General features: G+C 57.1%; 5 protein-coding genes across 5 annotated transcripts; all 5 read right to left on the bottom strand.

Annotated features, from left to right (window-relative positions):
- Positions 1 to 799: 799 nt before the first annotated feature.
- On the bottom strand, positions 800 to 2,413 carry LBRM_30_2300 (putative sphingosine phosphate lyase-like protein; the record flags this gene model as incomplete). Its single annotated transcript, XM_001566807.1, has 1 exon — positions 800 to 2,413. The coding sequence occupies one exon, from the start codon at positions 2,411 to 2,413 to the stop codon at positions 800 to 802; it is 1,614 nt and encodes a 537-aa protein (XP_001566857.1).
- A 2,474-nt stretch (positions 2,414 to 4,887) lies between these two features.
- Positions 4,888 to 6,528, bottom strand: LBRM_30_2310 (conserved zinc-finger protein; the record flags this gene model as incomplete). Its single annotated transcript, XM_001566808.1, has 1 exon — positions 4,888 to 6,528. One exon carries the CDS (start codon positions 6,526 to 6,528, stop codon positions 4,888 to 4,890), a length of 1,641 nt encoding a protein of 546 aa, XP_001566858.1.
- Positions 6,529 to 7,641: 1,113 nt separating this feature from the next.
- On the bottom strand, positions 7,642 to 8,181 carry LBRM_30_2320 (ADP-ribosylation factor-like protein; the record flags this gene model as incomplete). The annotated part of the gene is made up of 1 exon (XM_003723158.1): positions 7,642 to 8,181. The coding sequence occupies one exon, from the start codon at positions 8,179 to 8,181 to the stop codon at positions 7,642 to 7,644; it is 540 nt and encodes a 179-aa protein (XP_003723206.1).
- Positions 8,182 to 9,167: 986 nt separating this feature from the next.
- LBRM_30_2330 (conserved hypothetical protein) lies at positions 9,168 to 10,070 on the bottom strand (the record flags this gene model as incomplete). The annotated part of the gene is made up of 1 exon (XM_001566809.1): positions 9,168 to 10,070. One exon carries the CDS (start codon positions 10,068 to 10,070, stop codon positions 9,168 to 9,170), a length of 903 nt encoding a protein of 300 aa, XP_001566859.1.
- Positions 10,071 to 10,716: 646 nt separating this feature from the next.
- Positions 10,717 to 22,056, bottom strand: LBRM_30_2340 (conserved hypothetical protein; the record flags this gene model as incomplete). The annotated part of the gene is made up of 1 exon (XM_001566810.1): positions 10,717 to 22,056. One exon carries the CDS (start codon positions 22,054 to 22,056, stop codon positions 10,717 to 10,719), a length of 11,340 nt encoding a protein of 3,779 aa, XP_001566860.1.
- Between the last annotated feature and the right edge of the window lie 1,731 nt (positions 22,057 to 23,787).

Consider the following 23,787-nt stretch of genomic DNA (forward strand, 5'->3'; position numbering starts at 1 on the left):
ACGACGACGCTGAGAGGGAGGGTTGAGCGCGAGCAACAGTGATGCACACGGAGGGACGCATACAGCGCACACCCACCCCGTACACTGCGGATGCCCACTTGCGCCTTTGTTTGTCTGCTTCGCCTCGCAAAGAAAAAGGCAACACAAAAGGAGGAAAAGGTCAGTACAAAATCCCCGGCACGCGTGAGAACAGGCGGGGGAGTACGCCATAAGAGAGGACGCAGAAAAGCCAGCGCCACAGAGAAGGAATGAAACAAGCGGAGAGAAGAAGCCATGATACACAGCAGAAGTAAAGAGACGCACACAGGCACACCAGGGCTCAGAGAATGAGAGGAGGTGCACAGAACATGAGCGTGTAAGAAGGTGCATCTTCCCCACCATAGCCACCGCTTTGGTTTCTTTCGCGTGCAGCGGTAGGGAACTGTGAAGGGTTTCTGAAGGCAAAGACTCGAAAACACACAGTGGGAGCAGCTTCAGTGTGACGATTTGTTCACCTGCCCAGTTCAATCGCATCGAAAGAGAGACAGAGAGGGTATGGGACGCCCAATGCGCTGATACAAACATTCCAGCTTCAGTTCATCGAGCGAGGAGCATGCGCAAGGGTCCGAAGTATTCCCACCCCTGTGTGTCTGTGTGTGTGTCTCTGTGTGGAAGGGATCTCGTTAGCCATCACCCTCTCTCTCTCTCAACGTGTGCCTCCGTGCATATGCAAAGACGCGAATCCTCGTCATTCTGTCACAATTTCGCTTGCCGTTGGTACGGCAGCCACACACACACACACATGTTCCTGCCAACTACATCAGGCTTGGTAGTACGTGCTGAGAAACTCACGGAGCACGTCCTTGACAATCGTGCCATCGGGAATGCGTTGCGCTGTGCCGTAGAGCGTGCTGCTCGATTCCCCGACTATGGGCTTTTTCCCCGCGGCGATGAGCTTCTTGTTCTCGGCAAAGAGAGTGGCGCCAATCTCTTTCACGTCGCGCAAGAAGCGAGCTGTGACCGCCGGCGGCGTCTGCAGCAGCGTCACACTAAACTGCAAACCGCATGGGAACTGAAGTTTGTTGAGCACCCAGCCACGTAACTTGAGAGCTTCACCAAGAAGGAATATGTCGATCTCACTGCTCGTAAAGGCAAATACGCTTGCGGTTGGCTCGCCAATAATGCGGATGTAAGGCAGCTTGCGCAGCTCCGTCGTCATCGTCTCGCGTGCCAGGACGATTTTGTGGCAGCACTCTACGTAGCCCTTTTCGCCCATGTGTACCATTGCCGCCCATGTGCCGGCAATGGCGTTGCCTGGCTTCGACCCGCTCACCGCAGGTGAGCAGTACATACCACCGGGCCACTCGGCAATACAGCAGAACTGGAAGCTACGCAATTCCTTCGAGCGGTACATCACTGTCGACGTCCCCTTTGGCGCGTAGCCGTATTTGTGCGTGTCGCACGAGATCGATGTGACGCCGCGGTTGCGGAAGTCCACAACGGGCGCCGCGCGGCCAGTCTTCTCGAGGAAGGGCATGATGAAGCCGCCCAGGCAACAGTCAACGTGCATGCCGATGCCATGTTTGTAGGCGATCTCCGCAATCTCTTCGATGGGGTCGACCACGCCATGCGGAAAGTTTGGTGCCGACGCTGCGATGGCGATCGTGTCGTATCGGATGTATTTCTCCATCTCCTTTGGATCCACGCGACCGGTGTCTGCCAGCACTGGGACTTTGATGAGGTTAATATTAAAGTACTCCGCGCCCTTGTCAAACGCGGGGTGAATTGTGATGGGTGCCACCACAGATGGGTGTTCGATCCCCCGCGTCTTGCGTCCCCAGTCGCGGTACGTCTTGAGGGCCATCATGATGCTCTCCGTGCCTCCGGATGTCACTGCACCGCCGGCGTCCGGAAGCAAATGGCCATTGAACATATGCAACACCATGGACACAATCTCCGCCTCCATCTTGCGCGTCGCGCCGAAGATGTCGCTGTGCAGCGGGTTGCTCCACTGGAAGATGGCCATGACGTCGTTTATGAAGGCAGTGTACGACGTACCACCGTGGTAGACGGTTCCGCTAAAGCCGCCCTCCTCGTAGCTGAGATCGAGGTCTTTGTGAAGCTGGGTGACCAACTGTAGCACCTCTGCCTCCGAGCGAGACTCCTTCGGTAGCGTGAGGGCTTTGAACTCACCCTCCTTCGACGGCATCTTAATCACACTTACCGCTTTCCTGACCTCCTTACGGATGATGGGGCCCGCTAGGGAGCGGATTCCACGCAACACCGCCTGGTAGGTGCGCTTCGTTAAGCGGCCATCGCGGAAGCAGTCTACGGCAATGCGCACTGCCACGCCGCAACTGAGGGTGATGATGATAACTTGCGTTGGACTGCAGTACTTCAGTCGCTCGTTGAGGTACTGGGAGATAGTGGTCATTATGGCTTAGTCGTGCGTGCACGGCAGCACACGGTCAGTGGCTGACGGCGGCGTTGTCGTGGCGGAGGTGTTTCGGATAAGTGGTAATATATATATATATATATAGCTAATGCGGCGAGGGGTGTGGCTAACAGAGGAAAACAAGCGAAGGGAAAAGGTGGAGGACACCGAAGCAGCAGTGCGGACACCCTTCCTTCTCAGTTGAAGGGATGAGTGAGCACAGACTGCACCAGTCGATCACGTGGGTTGCGCACGTACGCACTGCTCCGCAAAGCTACAGAGAAAAGAAAAACAACGAGACGGCAAACAGCGTAAGTGATGGTCAAGGCGGCTAAATAGACTGTGTAGTTAAGCCAAGGCATATCCTCTACATTCGAGTGTATACCTCTCGTGCTTTCGATGCCAACTGCCGTTGCCTTGTCGCACAGTTAGTTCCGCGCTGGTGAAACCCACTGAAAATACGAGCTAACGACCACAGCGAAAAAAAAAATGGGGACACACTCCAGGAACTCGGATGTGTGGCGGTTAAACAAAGAAGTTAGTGAGAGGAGGAGGAGGAAAAGCCGAAAACCGTGCAGGCGGTAACAAGGCTAGTTTACCGGACAGAAGGCAAGAGGACGGGTAGGTCGGCTGACAGCAAAGAAAAAACCGCAGCAGTGAGTGCCCAATATCCTGAGGGGAAACAATGATGGCAGAGAGAGAAGACAGAGGGGGCAACGTTGTTCCGCTTGAAGTAATGAAAGGACTGCAACGAGCTCCAGCGTGAATAGTAAGGAGGAGGGGGCGAAGGGTGGAAAAAAGGTAAAGGCGGTAGACAATGGACGCTGGGACAAGTGTGTCTGGAAGCAAATCGAGCCAACGTGGCAGAGGAGGGGCGGAAATCAACTCTCAGACAGACCGTCGTACCTAATCGAAAGTAACGTTATCAGCAAAGAACAGCGACGTAGGGGGGGGGGGCAAAGAAACCCAATTTCCAGTGGGATAACGATGGATCGTGTCAATGCGACAAAAGGCGCCACACATATAGCCGTCGACAGAACGGAGAGAGGGAAGCGAGCTCTATGGGGTCAGTCCGGAAGAGGAAAAAAACAGACAAAGAAACAAGAGGGACACGATAGAGGGAAGGAGGGGCAGAGAGATGGAGAGAGTGGAGTGGAATATGCGAGACTTTCAACAGCCCCCAGAAAAAAAGACAGCGATGATCGCACGCCGTAAAGAGCTCGTGAGGTAGAAAACATCTCTTTCATTTGATGCTCATCCATCGGTGATTAGGGGAGTAAAATGGACGATCATGACTCTATCAAGGCCAGCAGCCATCACCATCGGTGCAAAACGCCCACAAGGAACACGTGAATGCACCCCACGAGTCTGCTCCGCCATCCCCCCCGAGACCCTTTATTCTGCTCATGAGCGTCATGAAGGTGGTGTGCTTGCCTAATGTTTAGCGGACCCTAGAGGTCCGTCACGGGCCTGCCTCATCATGCTGTTATTTTGAGTTTACGTGTGTGTGAGAGTTTGTTGATTCGCACAAGTGTAAAAGAGAGAGGGTGGGGGAGGCGTAGGTGAAGAGAGCCGCAGGCGCACCCCTCCTTTCGCGCTATGCAGATGACAGGTTGATGGGCAACGTCCATAAGGGATGGACAACGAAGAAGAAAAAAAAACAGACAGACAGACGGACACCTACTCACAGTCCAGAGGTGTACAGACAGGCAGCCGCAGCTGAGGTGCGGAGGGTTCGACTGGTGGCCCTGGTTGAGTAATATGGCGTAAGGAGAGTGGTAAAGAAGCAAACCACACAAAACAAAAACAGAAAGGGGGCGTATGTAGAAACGCAGTAAAGATACATCCGTCTAACACTGCCGTCCTCTGCAGGGGTGTGGTCGAGCCTCTTCGCTCTCCCTCTGACATACTACCCCCTCCCTATCACGCAATATATCCCCCTCCCTCCCTGCACCCGCGCTTCCTTGTATGTCCGCACCCGGAGAAACACACATGTTCTCCTGTTTGCGCTTGTGCCACACGCAGATGGGCACAGCAGCACAACAAGTCATAACAGAGTGAGGGAGAAAGAGAAGGCGCTGGAGAGATGCAGAGAGCTGGTCTATGGTGACAACGAATCTAATTTTCCCTGTTTCCTTCTGCCGCTACGGACCAGAGAGAGAGAGAGAAAGCGAAAGAAACACCAACGGTTCAACAGCGTACACACAACAGCGGGCTGCATGACCACAGCCACAGATCTCCTCGTACACAGTCACCAGGAGGACAGCCAAGCAGAAAACACCATATATCTCAGCAGCTGCAGCCACCAACACCGCAACAAAGGAGCCCCCCAATGCGTGCCGGCATACTGCATAGTGAGCCAAACGCCCCAGTCGCACCGTTCTGCAGACGTCGCTCTCGCCTCTGGTGCGACGTGCGCGTTCTTCCACTCCTTTCGCGTGGCACACTGCCTCTCTTCACCCTGGTGCTTCTGCCTAGAAGAGGACGGTGAGAGACTCGGAGGGATAGAAGATGAAGCAGGCAGCGATGCGGGGGTGCAGGTCCGCCACCACGACGCCACAATCGTCACGGTCGTTGATGATAACTCGAAGGCTGCCTTCATCACCGTCGTACACGAAGCGAACGTGGTCGCCGTTACGGCATACAGGGAGGTGGCGCACTGCAGTGGTGTAGCGGCCGATTCGGCCGTCAGTCACGCCGGCGCAGGTTGGTTTCCAGTAGAACCCCTCCGGCACCTGAGCTGCCTGCGATGGCCTTTCCACCACGCCTATGAAGGAGTCGGAGATGGAGTCGAGACGCACTTGCCACGAGACCACACCGCGGTCCTCTGGGAACTGCCCAAGGAGTGTGCGGAACATCTCTTTGCTGCGTACCCCAATCTGCGTAGCGCCACCGCCGCGCGCGACACAGCGCAGTCGAACTCCTTCCGCTAGTACGGTCGCCTCCACATCGTCGTCAACGGGGAATGTGAGTCGGAGGGGCAGAGAGAGAAGATTGCCAGCGAAGGAGAAGACAGAGGCACCACTATTGATGGACATCTTGCTTGCGTCTTTAAGCCTGGCAGATCGGTTCAATCTAGGAAGGATGTGTTGGTTGTGCTCTACTGTTTGCAAATCTAGATCAATGCCGAGGCTTGTCAAAGTCATCTCGCCCAGGTCAACCACCTTGAAGCCGCTCCCAGTCACGGCAGGAAGATCGGTATTGAGGCAGTTGCCTAACTGTGAGTGCCGCTGCAGCACCTCGTCGTCTGTGCCGCCGTTCTGAATCGAGCGAAACTGCAGGAGAGTAGCGTTGATGTTGTTTAGCTTGTCGAGGTATTGCTGTCGCGACGCTGTCAAGGTGGCATCACCACTATCGCGAAGTTTTGTCAGGGTGCGCCGTACCTCCAACTCGCGCTGCATGAGCTGCTGCTTGAACGTCTCAAAGCGTTCTGTCACCGTGTTCTCAACAGCATCATAGGTGTCAGTGTAGAGCACCGAGACACGATTCATCTCTGCCGCCTGTTGCTCAAGTCGGTGCTTCACCTCGACGAGAGATTGCATGTCACGCGACAGTTGCTGCCGCGCCTCTGCAGCGGCTGCCGCTACCGTTACGTGGAGGTGGTCGCGATGCGGTCCAACCTGTAGGCAGTAGGCGCAACAAATCTGTCGGCACTGGGAGCAGAAAAACTCGGCTCGGTACTCCTCATGCCCGCGCAGCTGACATCGACGCATGAAGTTGCGACTCGACTCGCTAAGCTTGCCAATGGCATGATCACGTTTGGCACTGTTCCTGTGCACCGCAATGGAGCACTCCTCACAGTACACACACCTGCACTCACCGCACTGCACTTTAGCTGTCGTCGTCTCGCACCACTGGCATGTCGGCGGATCGGGCATGTCGCGTGACAACATCTCAACGTACACCTCCGCCTCGTGGTCTGCGTACTGGGCGAGGTTATGCGAGTGGAGCTCGGTGTGAGACGTACCGCATAGTGGGCACTGCAAGCCGCTGTTGCCGCTCTCGGCCAGTCGTATGCGGATGCACTTGGCGCAGAAAGAGTGGTTGCACTCGAGTGTTAGCGGTTGGTTCAGCACATTGAAGCAGATGCCACACGTGATGACACGTGCAGACATGATCTTAGAGATGCGTGGCGGTGTGCCAGCGGAGTAAGACGGTAGCGCCATAACACCACGCGGGAAAAGAAAAACAATCAGCCGTATTGGGTGGTGAAATCTGCGCTTTGATCCCCCTCCCAAAGACAGACACCAGCAGAACGCATAGATGAGAAGAGTGGACCTCGGCTACTAGGGTAGGTGGGCGGCGGTGGGGATGATGGTAGCAGAGGAGACACTACACTCAGACCGCCTTCTCCTCGCTCTCGTCTGAGTATGTCTCGGTGTGTGCGTTGTGGGTGGGTGGGGGACAAGCACCCTGCGAACAGATCGATACCCAAACCCTTCGCACGCGCAGTCGGACTGATGGCAAGGCCAATAGGTAAAGGAAAGCAGAGCGCGATATGAAGACACAACGTTTCGGTCTACTTCAGTTCGGTGAAAAAGGGAAGGGGGATCAGTGGTCTGTCATGAGTAACGTCCCCCCTTACCTCTTTGTGCATCTAACCGCAGAATACAAACGGCGAACTGAAAGAGCGCAGCAATGCACTTGGGCGTACGTCTGTGTCGGGTAGGCACGGTCGTTCTGCGTGTCATCCCTCCCTCTCCCCAGCAAGGCCCAGAGGGCGTGACGGCGAATTCCCGACAAAACTCGCGTACCCGCATCATCCACAAAACTGTCAATGCGTGTCTTTCATTAATTGGAAGAGAGGGCCACGCACACACAAACATACCCAAAAGAACTTCATCACACGCCGATCGAAAGGCAGTTCGATCGCTCGTACACACACCTGCACGCGACAGACAACAAGGTGACAATCCATCACACTGGCACTTGTTACGGGTGTCGCAGAGGGATAGAGAGAGGAAGAGCCACCACCACCACGAAAAAAAGAAAAACAAAAAAAGAAAGAGGCCCGATCATACGAGAGAGAAGACCATACGGCAGTGTGCGCAGTTATGCAAACACGACGGTTCTCCCGCAGCAGTCAAGCTACTGCCCCTATGTACATACACCATTACGCAGCATGGACACGCGGGCACACGTGTGCACTGGGCAGGTAAAAGCCACAAGCACTACATTCGCAGTCGTGTTACCCTTTCTTCCATATATATATATATATATTGGTGGTTCTACTTGACATTGCAGGCCTCGAAGATCCACGCAACGCCCTCCTCGAGACCGTCTCCAGACTTCGCGCTACACCCTTGAATGTGCCAGCGGCGGTCTCGGTAGTCGCTCAGCTCCAGCGCTTCGGCCACCATCTGCGGATTTTTAGCGGTGGCCAAGTCTTGCTTGTTTGCCAGCACCAGGACAGGCACGCTCGGCACACCCTTCACCACATCAACAAATACTTCATGCGCCTCGTGCAGGCGCCGCTGGTCGGAGGAGTCGACGACATACATGATACAGTCCGTGTTCGCGTAATAGTCTTCCCAGAACTCGCGCAGGACACGCTGACCACCTAAATCGCAGAGCTTGGCGCACTTGCCGCCGCGGTTCACATCTATGACGTTGAATCCCTGCGTCGGCCCCTCAGGTGCCTCTACCGGGTGCTTCTCAGCCACACCTAGCTTGTTCAGAATTGTTGTCTTGCCCGCGTTATCAAGCCCTAGGATCAGAACGCGAGGCTCGTTCTCGCGCTTCATGCGACTGCGCAGACCGCGGAGCATGATCACACGGCGAGACGGAGATGATACGACGAAAGTGCAAGGCTCAAAAAAAAAATACTACACAGAAAAAGAGAGAAAGTGCGTGTGTGTGTGTCTGTGTAGATGTACGGAAGGCGAGCAGAGATGGAACAGAGACAAGTGACACAGACGCGCTGGTGGTGGCCCCTCTCTGAATACGTGGATGTCCGTTGAAGCACTCGGGATTAACCAACAACAACAGCAAAAAAAAACACACACACAGAGAATGAAGCCGTTGCCGCTGTCAAGCGCCATGGAGCAGAAAGAGGAGGGGTTGCGATAGACCACAGTGGGTCGCACATGTACAGATGGGTGTCCAGGGTAGTGCAACAAGGCATCACACGCAACGAGAACCACAGCAGGGGTGGAAAGCAGACAGGCGCATAGAAAGCGGAAGAAAGAGACGGATGAGCAATAGAAAGGCCCACATCCCTGGCAGCAGCAGCTCGAATGAGTTGAACGAGATGGCATGACAATCACGGTGCGTAGGATGTTTATCTTCCCCTGCACGCGCCTCAGCGTCGGTACTTCTGGAAGTCTGCGCTATCCGTCCTGCCATGGACTGCAGTAATGTTTGGACGGCTGCGTTCCAGCGGCACTGCCAGGCTCCTTTCCTGTGCTCTACTGTAGCTCTGCGAAAGGGTTGGACGCGGAGCGACTACCGGTTTGACTGCAGAAGGGTGCACCGCAGCGCTTACTCGCATGGTGCACTCAGTGTAGCCCTGTATCCTTTTCCTACTCTGGGCATGTTCTGTGGAGGAAGGGGGAGGGCCAGCAAAGCCGACGCAGCCTCGATTGATGGAACCCCTCAGCAGCTCAGACACGCACAGAAAGAGAAAAATATAAAGTGGGGGCAAGCAGAAGAAGCGAGCAAGAGTCAAAGAATAAGGCAGCAGTAGCAGGAAAGGAATAATAAAAATAATCAAAATAACGTCACTTCGACTGGGCGTCTATTGCATCCCCATAGTCTATGTGAGGCAGCGGCGGCAAATCCCTGATCCCTTGCACTGCTGAAGTTCTTGCATACGGGAAAGCACATCTTGCCACGACGCCCCAATGCTGGAGAACAGCTGCTGCAGCTCGCTAGCCCGTATGGAAAGCGCGTCCACTTCTCTCTGTAAGGCGGCAATGGTTCGCCCATGACGAGCTGCCGCCTGTGTCGCCTCATAGTCAGCCCTCTTGACCTCCTCCTCTAGAGCAGCTGCGGTATCGTGGGCCGCAACTGTGGCGGAGTTTCCCTCTCTCAACGCCGAGTCGCGCATGGATGCCAACGTTCTAGCCAATCCAGCAACCTGCACCGCACCCGCGGGGGCACCAATGGGATCCACGCACGCGAGTCGTCCCGGCTGCACCGCTCGCACTTTCTCAATAGCAGCCGTCGTCTTTGCGACCTCATCCTCCACAGTCGTCTTTTCGACCTTCAGCAACGCGAGTGTTTCGCTCTCTTGTCGCAGCGCAGCGATGCAGGCGGAGGTAGCTTCATCCTCCTCCCACGAGCGCCGCAGCGACTCGAGTTCCTGTGCCCGCTCTTGCCAGAGGGCCTTTTCCTTCGTTAGCCTTTGCAGGTCCGCCTCGACGGCGGTCGTGTGCAGCGCCTCTTCTTCCTGCGTCTTGCGCAGGCGGTCTATGGCTTCCATCTTCTGTAGCTCCAGCTGCTGCTGCTCTGTGGCGAGGACTTCGAGGTCCTCTTTCAGCTGCACCTCCTCGTCCCCCGCAGTCGTGGCAGCCTGCATGAGCTGCTCCTTTTCTGCGGTGACGAAGGTGATTTTGGCTTCCTGCTCCCTTTGGCTCATGCTCAGCAGACGGCGCTGTCGCTCAATGTCATTCATGCGGGCGATGAGGACCACCGCCGAGGAGTCATGCGCGGACATTTCTGCGTGCCCTGTGCTGGGGGTACTGTCGGGTACGGAGCTCTTGCGGAGGCGGTGGTGCTTGCCAAGTGAAAGCAAGCACCAAACAGAAGATGAATGAGGGACCCAAAGAAGGAGAAGGGGAGACGTGAGCCACGCTATGTGGCGTTGTATCGGCGATGTGAATGAGTAGGGTGAATAGAGAATGAAGAGGTGTGGCAGAGCAAGAAGAGCAGAGAAGTGGAGGGAGAGAAGTACCCATCTATGTGACTTTTTCTTCTCTGCACGAAGAAGAGAGAGGGCGAGAGGTGAAGAAAAAAAGAGCCGCCACTGATCCGCCAACGCAAAACCCAGTGAACACGGTTGTGTGTCGCCAGGAGCGCGCGCTGAGGGGAGGGATATTCGGAGCGCAGTGTTCTAGTCGTAGTTCAAGACTCTCCTCGTACATCACGGGGATACACCGGAAAGTGGAACAGGCGGGGGGGGGGGGAATAATAATAATAATAAAAGAGAGCTGCGCTAGCAATGCAGCTCTGCCGTGCTGTGAGACCAGAATTCCTCACGCAAAGACGTGCGTACTCAATACAGCAAAAAAAAAAATGCCCCCCCCCCTCAATGCTACCCAAGACGAAGAATCCCGCAACACAGCGAAGCGTTCCAACACTTTCTATAGTGCCGGATGTGTGTCAGGACAGCCAACACTGCCGGTCTCACGTAGCCCAACTATGTTGGCGTACGAGGCCCACAGATTCTCTTCGCACTGCTCCAGAATTGCAGGGATGCATTGGGCGCCGAGAAGGGACCAAAGGTCATCAGAGTCGTCTGGTGCCACGACAGAGGCGACCACATCAAAGCACGCGCCATAGAGTAGACCCTTCACTCGGCACGACAGGCGCTGCGCCACAATGTCGTACGGTTCTGGGGCTATCGAGGTGACGGATAGCGCCAACGGGACCAGGTGAGCCCGCATTGTCGCCACGATCGGCACGACACTCATGTCGCGTTCTAGTATGTTTCGTAGAGCGCCTTCGTTGATCGTCATCTGAGCAAAGCGCCACACTTCTGACACAACGCAGTCCTGGAGGGTAACGACGAGGCCAGCGTGGCGCAAGGACGCGGCCACAAGGGTCACGGAGTTGAACATCCCCGTACTCTGCGAGAACTCGAGGGTCACCCGCGCCCTATGATCAGCGCCAAAGAAGCAGGCGTGGCCAGACGCCAACAAATGCAGTGACGCACCAAGGACTGAATGCTGGTCTGCACTTGTAGGGACACTCCCAGATACAGTGGCCGGACACACCAGCTGAAGCATGAGAGGCTTCGCCGAACATCCCTCTACGAGAACGGCGCCAATCACGAGAGGGTGCACGCATCGCGCCGTGAGGGAAATGAATCCGGACTCGCAGTCCATCTCTAGCGTTGCATCCGGTATAGCGGTGTTCTCGACGCTCACCACCGCGCTGCCCTTCAGCGACACGCATGCTCGGTTGTCTCCGACGCAGCTCGTCAACACGCGCAATGTGGCTGCCACTTCTATGCGCAACCCACCTACATCATACGCCGTCACCTCCTGCCTTGGGGACGAAAACAGCTCCGGGCCGACGTCTCGATCGTCGCCTCTGCACGCACGAGCGAGCGCAGCAAGGTCCTTGACAGAGCAGCAATCGAGCGCGATGTGAAAGTTGCTTAGTTGAACCGGCATATTGCTCCCCCGACACGCCGGGTGGATAGTGCAGCCACAGTTGCAGCTGCGCATCACCCCAGGGAGGAACACCTGCCCCTCCCCTTCTAACGGCGCAAAGACCCATTGCGCAGCATTGCTGTCGTCTTCTTGCTTGAGCGTCGAGGGCGCGTCCAGCATAGCTACGGCATTTTCTACGTGACTAACTGTCGTAAACTGCAAGTGCGTCACTACGGCGCCAGGAAACTCCGCAACATCGGTGAAGCGCGTGCTGCCGAAATCTCCGCGCAGGCTAACCAAGGGCAGACCGTCGCCATTCACCGCTCCCATCAAACTCACAGGAAGTTCGACTTCAGTGATGGACGTGCCGTCCTCCAGCTGAGTCGCTGACAGTCCCACCAAAGTGCCAGCGTCGCTTACAAAGCGGGCGCCGTGAGAGAGAAAGTTCATCTGATGAAAGCGCTGACCAGCAGGTGGGCTGCAGTCTGGAAAATCGCCCGTAGCACCTAAGAGCAGTACCTCGAACTCAATCGATTCCATGACGAGTCCAGTGAGACCAAAGTTCACCCCCGCACCGGAGACCGTGAAGCGCAGTACGGCACTAGGCTCTTCGCCGCTGACGCCGCTGCCCGCGTGAAGAGAGCTGACAGTCAGCACAAATGTGACCAGCACGGCACTGTTTCCCCTCGCATCCACCGCGAAGGCGCTTGGGGGGAGAATGTAGCGAAGGACATCCATCACTGGAGCCGGACAGCGCGCCAGCGGACACTGCTGCACAAAGTTGACACCCGCAGCGATCATGTAGGGGTATGGACTCAGAAGAGGCTGTGAGTCCCGGGCGCCGGGGATGCCTACAGCGTACGGCGGCGTGAAGACGATATCGTTGATTGCAAAGGCCATCGTAACGGGCTGTTCCGCGAAACCAACAGCGTAGAGGAACGGTGACACGGTCGGGAAGTGGCGGCTTGGGACCCAGTTCGATTCACTGATGCAAACGACAACGAGCAGGCTCGCAACGTGCTCATTCAGAGGCGTGATCTTGTCGGCCGTGGTGAGCAGCGCGTCCAGCTGACGCTGCAGCGGGGTGGAGAGACTCCAGAAAACGGAGAGAGAGGCGCACACGCTCGCAGCTGGGAAGCCGTGCCAGTCCTCGGCCAGGGGGCCAACGACTTCCAGGCACGGGTAGAACCAGTGCGACGAACGTTTCGTGAACTGCAGCGCTTTCCGGAACGCCAGTGGATGATGCAGAAGCTCGACAAGGCGCAAGAGGTGTGCGCCACCGATCGATGTGGCCGTCGCCGATTCCACGAGGAGGTGGATGAGGTCCGACGAGAGATGCGACTTTGACAGCCACCCTGACATTTCAGCAGAAACGGCCGGCGGCACGAGAGGGGGTACCGTGCGTGAGCCTTCGCCGCCCTTCCCCCGCGCAGCGTCTGCGTCGTCCAGCCGCATGAAGCTCCCAGCCTCTTTTGCTGCCTTCTGCAGAAACCTCTGGTATCTCTTCTTAAGCCTCTCCACCGCCCCTGCTACCTCTCCTCGTCGGCTGATGTCATCCGCCTCTCGCAGTTTACTCTGGGTGCTCTTGTACTCCTCGAAGGCACGCCGGCACGACTGTATAAAGTCGCCTTCGGCACTGAACGTCTCGGAGATCCACGAGCGGAAGATGGTGTTGGAGTAGTACTCTGATGTTGGCTTCGTAACCTGTGCAAGTAGCGCTGGACCACCTCGGCGAACCAGCCACCGTGCTGCGTACAAGCCAAGAGTGAAAGTGAGTGGCGCCTCCTTTGGTGATGCTGTCGCTGGTACAACTCTTGGGGCAAAGCGGAGGCGCCAAAAGGCTGCTGCAGGCACCTCCGCCCAGCGAAGCGAAACAGTCTTGTCGCACAGTCGCGGCACCGCTTCCGCAACGGTGACGTAATCGTGCCCATTATTGCTGGTCTCCACGAGCACCCTCTGAAGCAGCTGATATGCTGACATCGCCGGTAGTGGTGGTGCTTCTGTGGCTGTAGGCGCAGGAGCGTCACTCTCCACCCACGTTGTCTCCACGGCAGTGACAGCGACTGGCTCGCTCACCTTGGTCTCCACAAACAGCAGAAGCTGGTCGAACATCAAGGGAGAGACGAAGGACCACGTCACTGTAGTCAGCTCCAAGTTCCGCTCGGAGGTCGTGCACCGCAGACTCTGTGCACTGCACTGCAACACCGGCATCGGTGAAACCTTGCGCCCCTCAGATGCATCCATTGTCTTCCTGTACGCCGCGCTGCCACTCAGCGCGGATGGAGACTGCACTTCCGTGAATCCGGTGGTGCTCACGACCATTCCAGCGATCTCTGCTGTGTCGATCATCTCTGCATACTCACTGCTGCTCTCAAACCACTCCACACACCTCGGAGGATCGACTGACGTTCCATCCGCCGGACGAAGGCGCCAGTGGGTGCTGGGTGAGACAAGGGCGCCATCCCAGGAGACGGACGCCGCGCCTGCAGCAGACTTGCTCGACGAGAACGCGGGGTCCAGCGCATTTGTGCGACTGCCATCAAGCACAGCTGCGAAGAGCCACGAGGTCCCATCGAGGCCCAGGTACTCTACGTAGTAGCGGGCGCCGCTGTTGGGAAGTATGGCGCGCACCTGTACTGGTCGATGCGGGCGTGTAAAGCTCAGCACCGAGGTAGATATGCGCCCCACTGGTGTTTTCCCCACAGCCATGGAGGAGGAGCACCGGTGCGGCGTTCCAGCGGTGGCGATCACTGCCGTGGTAGCGGTCGCATTACTCGTCGTGGTCTGGGGCAGGAGAATGGAGATGTGGCTCTCCGTTGGGCAGTGTCCGAGTCGTATACGCGTTAAGTGCAGCGTCACGTCAGTAGATGATTCAAGCACACGCAGGCGCCATAGGACACGCGCGCCGCAGTTCGACCACGAGAGCGAGCACAGCTGCGGTCTTGACGCGGTCGCCACGACCGTGTTAATCGTCGTTTCAGCTGCAATAGACCATTCTCTTGCGTCGTCGGTAGACTCCAGAGCGATGCGAACCGTGCAGTTCCCTCTTTCACAGAAAAACTCTGTCTCCCAGAGCGTTAGACACAGCGGGACGTTCATTAGCTGCACAACGCTATTGGTGATACACTGCAGCTGATATGGTGAGTTAGCCACATTGTCGGCCATCGGCCACAGCAGCGGTGTCGCTCTCAGGCAGCCACCCGCTGCGTTATACACGGTGACAAAGGGGCCGTCGTACTCGTGTGCGCTGAAAGACGAAACGGTCAGTGAGGGTGGGTGCCAATTACTACAGGCGACACTCGCCACCTTCCTCCATTCACACTGCAGGCACCAGTAGCGATAAGGGCCATCTGGCAACCAGGAGAGCGTGCACATGCTACTAGTTTCTCTGCTGGACATCAGCTTTGTTGTTTTGGCACAACAGATGCCTGGACCAACGTTCGTGCTGCTGTGCCACATCGTCCATGTGCACTCGACAGTGACCGCCGATATATCCCGCGGTTCGAAGGCAACACTGCACAGCGCCACCGGCGCCGATCCGTAGTCCCAGATCAGCTCGTACACAATACAGTCAGAGGAGATGCCCGAGGAAGTGGTCGTTGCCGAGCCACACGGGTGCAATGACAACGACGCAGCGCCTGACGCGCTTTGGGAGAAGAACGACTCGATGGCTGCCACTGGTGTTGCCGTTGCGTCGCCGGAAACACGCGTCGGCAGCTGCCGACAGCACCGTCGTGGCAGCGTCAGTAGGCGAAGCTGGGTGTATGATTGGGCTGCCGAAGTCTCTGATTCAGGCCACAAGGAAGTAGGACCGAAAGCGGCCTCTGGACCTTGCAAGGACGCCCCACGCGACAGCCGCCAGTACGGGCACCTGCTCAACGGGTAGGCATCACTTGGCGCCCACAGCGTTTCACTGCACACGCGACTGCCAGCGTCTTGGTAGTGCCTTGCCACATCCTTCCATCCGCTCACACCGTTCTCGCTGCACTGCACCTGCCAGCACGTCCTGGCGCCGTCCAAGCCGCCAGTGCTGTAAAGCTGCATGCCTGCGATCACGAGATCGTCGACAGCCTTCCCTTGGACGGTTTTCAGCAGCCGCGGCACATCGAGCAGTATCCGACAGTGGTGTTGCAGCTGGCCCCATTCGTTCAGGTAGAGTGGCACGGAATAGAAGAGAGACGACTCGGTCAACGGGGGGACAGCGGCTGCCCCATCCTCGCCGTTACCGCCGCTCTTGGTCATGTGGGCAGCCCTGGAAACGGTTTGCACGCCAACATCCCAAAACATGTACCACGTCGATGGCGCGCATGGTGTACAGAGAACGGTGTGAAGAGTGCTGCCAGGAGGCGGCGGCGGTGCACGAAAGCGATTCCTCAAGCACGAGGTCAGCGGGACTGGAACATCAAGCACCACACCCGCTTCCAGATCAAACTCCACGTACCTCACATCTTCTTTCTCCAGCGACGACGCGACATGAAATACACCGATCACCGCGTTTCCTTCTTCGCTAGACCAGCAGTTGATGACAGCGACGACAGTGGAGATAGGCACCGACGTTAATTTTGCAAGCAACACTGAGGTGCGCCACAGCAGCACGTCACTATGGGGTCGGTGCTCGTGGAGGTCCCATAGCAGCATCCAATCCCCGCGGAGGAGAGCGACTTTGCTGGGATGCTCGCGTGGTGCCGGGTAAAAGGCTGCATCCCAGCCGAGTACAAAAGGGTAGGGAATCTCGTGGAAGCCCACGCAGCCCACAATGGGCTGCGCCTCTGTCACTGTCGCCGTGATGGTTGCACCTTGGGAGGGCCAGCCCACCTGCAATATCGAGGAGCCGCATACAAAGAGACACGTGGATAGGGCAGCGTTCCCGAGCTCGGGTATCACAGCGTGCGGGGCGAACCAGCCGGGGCTGCTGTGGCTCGGGTCATCGAGGAACACAGGGTGCAAATTGTCGCCTGCGATCAGCTCCTGCGATGCTTGAAGCAGCTCCTGGGCTTCGATAATGAGGGGATCTCGACTGGCAGCTACACCACTCCGATATGACGGCGGCGCGGAGGCAACTTCACCATCGCCGTCGGTGAACTCCAGAGGTGGTGGTGGTGGCACCGTAAGCATTACCAGCGTGCACGGCGAGAGCACTGTTGGCGCTTGCAACTGCGTCTCTGCAAAGCTGCGCGAGACCGTCTCCATCCAGAAGAGACGAACAATGCCCAGAGAGGCTGGCACTGGGGTGCAAAATCGCAGCCTCCAAAAGCGCGCAGCAGAGCACGTCGCAGAGCCTGGGCCACTCCCCCAGCGCGCCGCTACCACCGAGCTGGTGATGCGCACAATGGCCTGGGGAAAGTACACTTCGCCGTTGGTGCTGCTGTCCACGGAGGCCACCAAGGGAGAGAGCTGCAGAACTGACGATGGAAGCGCAGAGGTGTCGAGAGCCAACAGCAGCGCTGTGAAGATGCGTTGCGGGGCGGAGGAACCGAGGTCATATTCAATGAACGCTACCCGATGCTTACCTTTCACCTCTGCCACGCCATCAGAGGTTTCCTGCAGCGGCGGTAGCAGCAGCGACATCTGCCGCTCCGCAGCGGGAGTATTCGAGACCCCAGACGCACGCCTCTGCTTCGGCTCCTCTGCGTCACCGTAAAAGAGAACTTCGTCGTGCCACGTCGAGTTCCCCGTAACCGCGATGTCAGTCTCTTGCGCTGACCCGCAGCGTGAGAGCGCGTGTGGTACCCGCTCTCCCAGGCTTGTCGCCATCAGTGAGGAGGTAATCCTCGTGGCAACGCTGGTCGAGAACGACTCGCTACAGTCGCTCACTGACGAGTTTTGTACATCTGTGGAGGTATCCCCGCTGAGACTCTCCCTTGCTGTGCCTGCGCCACGCGGGTTCACGACGGCACGCGGGGATGCGTGGAGAGGTTCTATCGGTCTCTCAGGGTCAAAAATGCACAGTTGTGGCGAAGAGGTAGCTGAAGCGGTAAATGATTCCTTGAACGTGCACTGTGTCTCAACTGCCACCTTACACAGGCTCGCGAGCGCCGCTGTGGTAAACTGGCGGAAGACAAGCGGCAGATTCCACAGGGTCGTCTCCGCCCTCAGAGCTGCCTGCCCCGGTACATTCAGCAGCCAGCGGCGCTGCGGCTCAGGAACCCTACCACCGCCGCTTGCCTGCGCGTCAGCTGCCGGTGCGACGTCGTCCAGGGGCTGCCAGCACACCGGTATCACGGCGCCGGTCCGACTCACCACAAAGCACGCCTCTGTGGCCTTCTCACAGTCAGCACTGGCAGCGCAGAAAGCCGCCACGGGTGCCGTCCCCAGCAGTCTCTGGAGCTCCGTGGAAAGCAGGAGAGGCAGCGTTGTCGTGCCAATGGCGCTTGCACCGGTCACCATTTGCACTGCTTCGTCGTCGACGTCACTATCCACGACGCGTGACCCGTCTCGACGCGCTTGTCTGAGCTTCGCATTTTGTGATGCTGTGGCTGGTAGTGACAGACGCTGGAGCAGGTCCTCTAGCGAGGGCGGCATGTTGGAGGAGGTATGCCCTGTTTGGACAGGTCGACCGCCTGGGCCGACGGGTTCTCTCGACGCCAGGTCAAGGAAACCCACGCCGCCGACGCATCGCCGTGCGCCCGCATCAAAGACCACGTAGCAGGAGTCGCGGAAGAAGACGAGCAGCTGGGTATGTGGGATGTGCACCACGCCATCTAGCCCGTCGTGAAAAATGGCCGGCAGTCGACGGAATTGGCCGTGGCTGCTAATCCCGTAGGGACCATCCACACATTCGGCCAAGTAGAAATCGAACAGCAGCCACTCTTTCCCCGAAAAGAAGAAGGCGAGGTGCGGCTGGGTCGGGTGTATGGTCGCCGCGTCAACACCCGTGCCGAAGGGAAAATCTACCAACACAGGGTCGTCGCCCATGACGACGGGACCACAAAGGAGCCGGGATTCACTCGTACTGTACGCGCTAACTGTGTCACCCATGAACAGAAGCAGTGTGTCCGATGTGGACGACGAGGAGGGGATGGGTGCGCGGCTGTTGGCTGGATACGGCACCACTAGCCATGGCTTGCCTACAAGTCGCGCCGCAATCGCTTCGGGCGCTTTAGCACCGTCTGCAGCGTCAAGAGCGTGCAGGTCATTCGCGCGCGCCGCCTGGGATGCGCTGTTTGAACGTCCCCTCTGTTGGCTGATAGTGGATCTGGGCTGCTGGAACGCACGCAAAAACTCGAGAAGCCCCACGGACGACGCTGCTTGAAGGATCGTCTGCCGCTGCACCCGTTCCACCGCCCACTCTCGCTGAAGCAGAACAAGGGCTCTGTCAAATGGGAACGAAGGACTGCTTCCCAAGGAGGAGGTCATGAAGGCAGGGCTCGTGGTGTTCATGGCCTCTTCCGACGATTGGCTCTCCACAGACTTCGTCCTCGGCGATTTCTTGGGTGCCGAGTTGATCACGGAAGACCGTCCTAGAGTCTTCCTCCTCCTTACACCCGACAGCGACGCGGACGGTGGCTTTAGGCTCTTGTCCAACGTGGGTTTGGGGGTCATCGACATCTGCTCGCCCTTAACGCTCCTGTGCCGCTGTGACAGGGATGGCGACCGCCTTGCCGCGGCACCGGCACGAGGGACATCGAGCACCCGAGAAGACGCCAGAAGGCGAGACGTCGTGGCCTGCTGCGGCGGTGCTGGGAGTGTCACGATCCACTGGCGCTCAGTGATGGGAGTGGAAGGGAGGGGCATGAGGTCAGCCAGCCGCTTCGTGGGGTCCACGCTAGGTGTCATTTGGTCTGGTGTACCGCAGTCCTTTGCAGTCGTGAGCACTGCCGACGCAGCACGTAGCGCCTCTTGTAGCCATTGGGCGCCTTCCCGAGTGCCTATCAGCTCACTAAAGAAGAACAGGATCTGAGACGGGAAGCAGCTGAATAGCAGCACTCGTTCCCAGTACGTGCGTGGAGTAGTCACACGGCGCTGGCGTCGCCGTCCAACGCCGGAGTGGAAGGCTGAGAGGTCAGACACCATCTTCCCTGCCTGCCTTGCCTCCAATAAGTTGCGCAGAACCTGTAGTGGCACTGGCAGCTGCTCGTGGCTGAAGAGGCGTCGCATTTCCTCCACGTTGCAAGACCGAACCATGGCTCCCCATACCGTGTTCACCGCCTGCCTCTGCTCTAGTCCCAGCACCATCAAGCACATCAGCATCCGTCGCAAAAGGGCCAGTGCGTCCGGCGATATGGTACCGAGGGAGCGTCCAACCAGCTCAAAGCTGTAAGCAGACGCGTCTCGACCTGCTGAACGATGCTCTAGCCCTTTAGTGCCCACGAAGGTGAAGGCCATCCCTCGAACGCTCTGCAGAAAGACACTCTTGGGGAAGTAGAAGAAACCTCTGTATCCGACATGGATGCCCAGCGGACACTGAAGAATAATGTGCACTGTGCCATCGAGTGTGCTCTGACCGATCACCTTTGCCGTTGTGTAGAAGCCGTGTGTGTGGACCCTCACGTCAGGCGGTATGACTCCATTAGGCAGCGCCAGCCACGCCACGGCAAACTTCATGGTTACTAAGATGGAGCGTGCCTGCTGCCGCAGTGACCAGAGCGCGGCGCGTATGTTGTCGAAGAGATCACGATGCGGGCCATCCAGGACGCAGACGTGCTGCCGCCGGTGGGCAAAGGCGCGGTGGAGCCACTTTTGGGCTGTGGTCTCACCGCTGCTGCTACTCCAGGCAGCCCAGTCCGCCACAAGGTCTCGCGGTGGTGCATCGGTGGTATCCTTCCCCCTACCGTACTTGAAGGGAGCCTCGCTAACACGGAGACAGCCGACCAACCGTGCCGCCTCGCAGGCGCCAGCCAGGTCCATGCCAATGGTGCGCACCGAGAGTTGGCGCAGCTGCCGACCAATCGCAAAGATGAAATACGGGTCCATGGGAAACCCTTCCTCGTCTCCCAGAGCACTTGCTACAGACAAGGCGCAGTTCAGCTCCCCGCCACAAGCATCCTCGACAACCTCCCGCTCGATATCCACAACGCTGAAGTTGACGAGAGGAAGTCGCTGGAGCTCGGCGTAGCCGCCTAACACGCTTGAGAGTGATGGGTAGCCACTAGAATAGAGGCAGCTCACGCCCCCATAGCCGTACAAGCCGTAGCGCACCACGTGACGCACACAGCGCCGTGAGCACGGTTCCAGGTTTGCGTAGAGTCCGAGTAGACGCCCAAGCCGCACCAGCGCAATCGGCGTTACCACGGCGCCGTGCTCCGTGATGTCCTTCTGCAACACACGTAGCAGCCACGTAGGGCCGTCCTGGGAGCATTCAGCTGGGCAACCGCACACGGTGCAGCGAGGGAGGTGGAGGTGGTTGTGGTCCTCGAAAAATGCATCGATATCGGTGCGAGCCCGTTTGGTACGCCATCGCTCCTCCTCCGCGACATCCACCGGCCCAGGAACAAGCAGAGATGGTGAGGGTGCGGTGCCATCCTTGGATTGCTGGGACTGTTGGTCCTGCACCTTCTGCGCTGCTTCCACCTTCAGTCGGCTGTGCTCCCGTGTGAGGTAAGCGCGGAGAAAGGGGCGTTTCGGTAAATCGTAGGGCATTTGCCACACAAGGGCCTTGGCAACGCTGGACACACAACAAGACAAGTCCTCCGCGAGCGACTCCGCGCAAAGACCAGGACAGACAGCCAGAACGCCGCTGTTGCGACTAAGGCACGCCTGCAAAGCACCACACAGCACCTGCAAACCTGCAACGCTCACAGAGTGTACGGCGGGATTCAAGTTCTCGAGCACCAAGCGAGTGACCAGCGTTTCGCACGACGCTCCTGCCTTAGACGATACACCCACTCCGCAGATGACGCAGTTATTAATTCGGTACGCGCCCTGCACGTTGCGGTAGCATTGCTGCTTAATAGCACTATACTTTGGCAGCGACTCATCCATCAGAACCTCTGTAATCCGCGTGTTACGCGTCACGAGATGCAGCAACTCCTTGGCCCCACCAATAGTCAACGGAACGCCACGGATATCTATCTTCTCCAGCTGCGGGTGCTGTGCAAGTCCGGCACAGACCGTCTTAATGTCCTCCGTACTCAACGCACACTTTTCTAGGAGTAGGACGCAGAGTGGTGCGCGCTGAAGCGTACGAATGATGGGACCCACCCCGTTCCCCCCGAGGTAGCCATTTTCAAACTCGATGATCACGGAGCCGAGCAGCAGTTGCTTGAGAAACGTTGACTGGATAAAAACGCCTTCACTACGGCACATTGACTCGTAAAACGCAGCCGCCTCTTTGGGGTTGAGCAGAACACTGCTCGGCAAGGCAGTCGGCGTGGGAGAGAGAGACATGATGATTCAATCAGTCTTACACCTCCGCTATACATATATATATATATTCCGCTGCTTGTGGTGTGATCTAACGAGAACAAAAATGAGTCGACGCCGGCACGTGAGTACGTGGGCCCCTTTTCCTCTTTCCTTTATTTTGTGTGTGTGTGAGTGTATGGAGGGAGGGACTGTCCTTTACTTTTGTGTTCCAATGAGCAGGGTAAGCAGGCGGTGTATGTGCACACGTGTATGAAAGTGCCTGGAGTCAGTGAAGTAACACCACCGCACAGCAATGGTCGAACAAACAAGAGAAAGGAGCTTCAACGAATACATTACGAGAAATTAGCGAAACAAGGCAAGAACGAACTCTCCACCGTCCTTTTTTTTTCCCTTTCCATGTCGGACTGTCGGTATGCCAATGGTGAGCGCCCGCTCGACTGTGATGCCGCAACGCAACACCGAAGAGCAGTAAGAAGAGCTAAAAAAAAAAAAACCAACAACAACAAGTAAAAGCAAAGGCCGAGTAACGTTCCAACACGACCACCGAGCATAAGAGAAAAAGGCAACCACAAAGCAAAGGAAAAGAAAAAAAAAACAAGCCTGACTGTGCAAAATGTGTATGTGAATTGCCGCCCTACGAGAGAGAGAGAGAGAGAGAGGCGGACAAGATGAAGCCAACTAACACAGAGGTGAAAACACACACAAAAAAAGAAACTAAAGATGAAAGATTCCACGAGAGATTCGGAATGTACATGAGAGAGGAAGTGATGGCGTGTTCCCTCCACCCCAAACTTCTTTGTCACACCTCGAGCGGGAAGAGAATGTGAGGATTGCCAGCTACTCGTGCGGGGAAGAGAGAGAGAAGAAGAGAGGTAGACAGTCGCAGGCAAAGAGAGAGAGAGAGACGCAGTATAGAGAGAGAGAGAGCTCGAAACCCCCCCCCTCTATATCTATGGCGAGCGGGGGGGAAGTCGTTAGCGCCCAAAAGGAAAAGAGAAACAAAAGTGCAGAGAATTCCCCTTTAGATGACGGGCCTCTCGGGGTCCCTTTCACACAGATGTAGACAACAACGAATCTGCAAAAAACACCCCTCTTTATCGTTGTTGCCAGTGTGTGTGTGTGTGTGTGTGTGTGTGCGTAGCGGGTCAGCAAGTTACAGAATGAATTTGATTTCGTCCTCTAAAGGGCCTGCACAATGGAGAGCAGGGGAGAGATTGGAGAAGTCCGCTCAACACCGCACCAAGTGAAGCAAAAGACAAGTTGTAAAGTACCGAAGGCGGATAGAGGAAAGGAGCGGAGAAAGAACGACGTACAGCAATGGTCCCAGTGAAAGCCCTAAAACTCACCCATGGTGTAGGCTCTGAAGGAGAGAGAGACGGATCGGAGGCGCGAGGTGGAGAAACAAGCGAGAAACCAGCAGAGTCGTGGCCCCGTGCTCGCTGCTGCCCCCCGAGTTCGCTGTGCACATTGCACCAGGCACCTCAAATCGTATCCGGGCTCGTAGCTCCACTTGTATGCACATTCGCACCCTTCCTCTATCCGCGCTCCCTACACACCACAGGTGCAAAGCAGGCCTACGGCGCTACCTTCAGACTGTTATCACGGCGCTGAGCGTGAGGCAGTGCTCTCCGTGCGCGCCTCTCTCATCATGTTGTCTAGTCATAGCGACTGCTCCAGACGTGGGCACGAGCCCCATACCTTTTTCTTCTTCACTCGTCATTCCTCACATTTTAGGGGACGCGCGTTCCTTCG

The sequence above is a fragment of the Leishmania braziliensis genome, chromosome 30 (assembly GCF_000002845.2).
Source record: "Leishmania braziliensis MHOM/BR/75/M2904 complete genome, chromosome 30".
Classification (NCBI taxonomy): domain Eukaryota; phylum Euglenozoa; class Kinetoplastea; order Trypanosomatida; family Trypanosomatidae; genus Leishmania; species Leishmania braziliensis.